General features: G+C 39.4%; 1 protein-coding gene across 1 annotated transcript; it reads right to left on the minus strand.

Annotated features, from left to right (window-relative positions):
• Positions 1-923: 923 nt before the first annotated feature.
• LOC137766755 (large ribosomal subunit protein uL22-like) lies at positions 924-1,475 on the minus strand (the record flags this gene model as incomplete). The annotated part of the gene is made up of 1 exon (XM_068547348.1): positions 924-1,475. A coding segment is annotated over one exon (552 nt), but the record flags the coding sequence as incomplete, so codon positions are not given.
• Between the last annotated feature and the right edge of the window lie 480 nt (positions 1,476-1,955).

Raw genomic sequence — 1,955 nt, forward strand, 5'->3', positions numbered from 1 at the left:
GGCTTCTCCCTGCCCTCTAAGCCTAGAAGAGGTGAACGTGGCCTAGGGATTGGAGGGGAACAGAAACTCAAGATGAAGAAACAGAAAAGGAGCTGACCACATCTATTTCCTTCTCAAAGCATGTCTGACAGGAAGAAGATGTCATTCTAAATGTAATCGAATCTTGTGACTCTTCCGTAAGACTGGATATTTTAATTATTGAACTGAGACTATTTTCATGAACTACACATAGCTGGAAAATTCTTTTTTTTTCTTATTGGTGATGATTGACCATAAAACCATGAGACTTGTCTTCAATTTCATCTAGCAAGCAGGGAAAAAATTAGGCCTCACAGGATGTGTTTGAATAGGTAGGAGGAGAAGATGATCAAGCCACATGAGCTTGATTCTTTTCATATATGGATTCCATGAGAATATCAAAGGTGAAATTGGACAAGTGTTAAGGAATGTCCCAGAAAAATGAGAGATGTTAAATAAGTAAAAATTGATGATTAAAACTCTCCCTTTCCCACTTCAGACCTAACTAGAAATAAGCACTGGAATCCTATTGCTTTCTTTTTTTAAATTTTAAATCTAAATTTAATTTTTTTCATTGAAGTGTAGTTGATTTACAATGTCTCAGGTGTACTGCAAAGTAACTCAGTTATGCATATATATATATATATATATATATATATATATATATATATATATATATATATATATATATATTTATCTATTCTTTTTCAGATTCTTTTCCATTATAGGTTATTACAAGATACTGTGTACAGTTCCCTGTGCTATACAGCAGGTCTTTGTTGTTTGTCTATTTTATGTATAGTAGTGTGTATCTGTTAATCCCAAGTCCCTAGTTTATTCCTCCCTCCCTTTTCTCCTTTGTAACCACAAGTCATTTCTTTTCTTTTCTTTTTTTTTTGCGGCATTTATTCCCAGGCCATAAGTTTTTGTTTCTTCAGTTTCTTCTGGGATATCTTTTTCTTCTGGGCAATCTCCTCTTCTGGTTTAGGAACAATCTGTTCTTTTTCTGTGAGGATCATCTCAATGTGGCAGGGAGAGCTCATGTATGGGTTGATCCGACCATGAGATCTGTAAGTCCTGTGCCGTATCTTGGGGGCTTTGTTCACCTGGATGTGCTCAATGACCAGAGAATCTACATCTAAGCCCTTAAGTTCAGTATTACTCTCTGCATTTTTGAGCATGTGGAGTAAAAATTCAGCACTCTTTTTGGGCCACCCACCCTGTGTCCAGCCCCATTGTTTGGCCTGGGCACACCTACCAACTCCACCATTGTAACAACGGAATGGCACACATTGCTTCTTTAAAGTGACACACTTCTGATACTTGGTGGCTTTTCGGATATGCATACCCTTAATGGCCTGGGCAGTTTCACGAGTGTTCTTAAAGTGAACACGAAGATTTGAACCTCTTGACTTGCATGATTTTGTGGGGTTTTCTGGGTCAAGTGAATAGCGAACCGTTTTTAGAGGTCACCTCAGGCCACTTACTGGAAAAGGAAGCACAGGTCTTTTCTTAACAAAGCAAAATGTTTACTTACATCGTTTGATTTTATGATGAAGGAAAAGGGATTAAGATACCAGTTTCATGAGTTTTAGAGCTGGTTTGCAGGATTAAGAGAGATCTTGAACAGCTGGGAAGATTGCAGGGTTGACACATGGGACGTGCTCTTCCAGGCCACTAAGGCACGTCACCAGGAGCGGAATGACAGCTCCTTTTCCCCAGGCCCCCTTGCAGTTCTTGGTTTCTGGCCATCCGATGAGGGAGGAAGTGGTGTAAGCCACTTGCAGACCTGGCTCTTAAAAGCCAGGCAGACTCTCCAGATTCCTCTTTCTCTGCTACTCTGAAGTTTTCTAGATGAAAACAAGACAGAGGAAGTTCCCCTGACCTGTATAGGACTTTGTGTGAGCAAGTTCAGCCATAGAAATGTTGGATTAACT

Source organism: Eschrichtius robustus, chromosome 6 (genome assembly GCF_028021215.1).
Source record: "Eschrichtius robustus isolate mEscRob2 chromosome 6, mEscRob2.pri, whole genome shotgun sequence".
NCBI classification, from domain to species: domain Eukaryota; kingdom Metazoa; phylum Chordata; class Mammalia; order Artiodactyla; family Eschrichtiidae; genus Eschrichtius; species Eschrichtius robustus.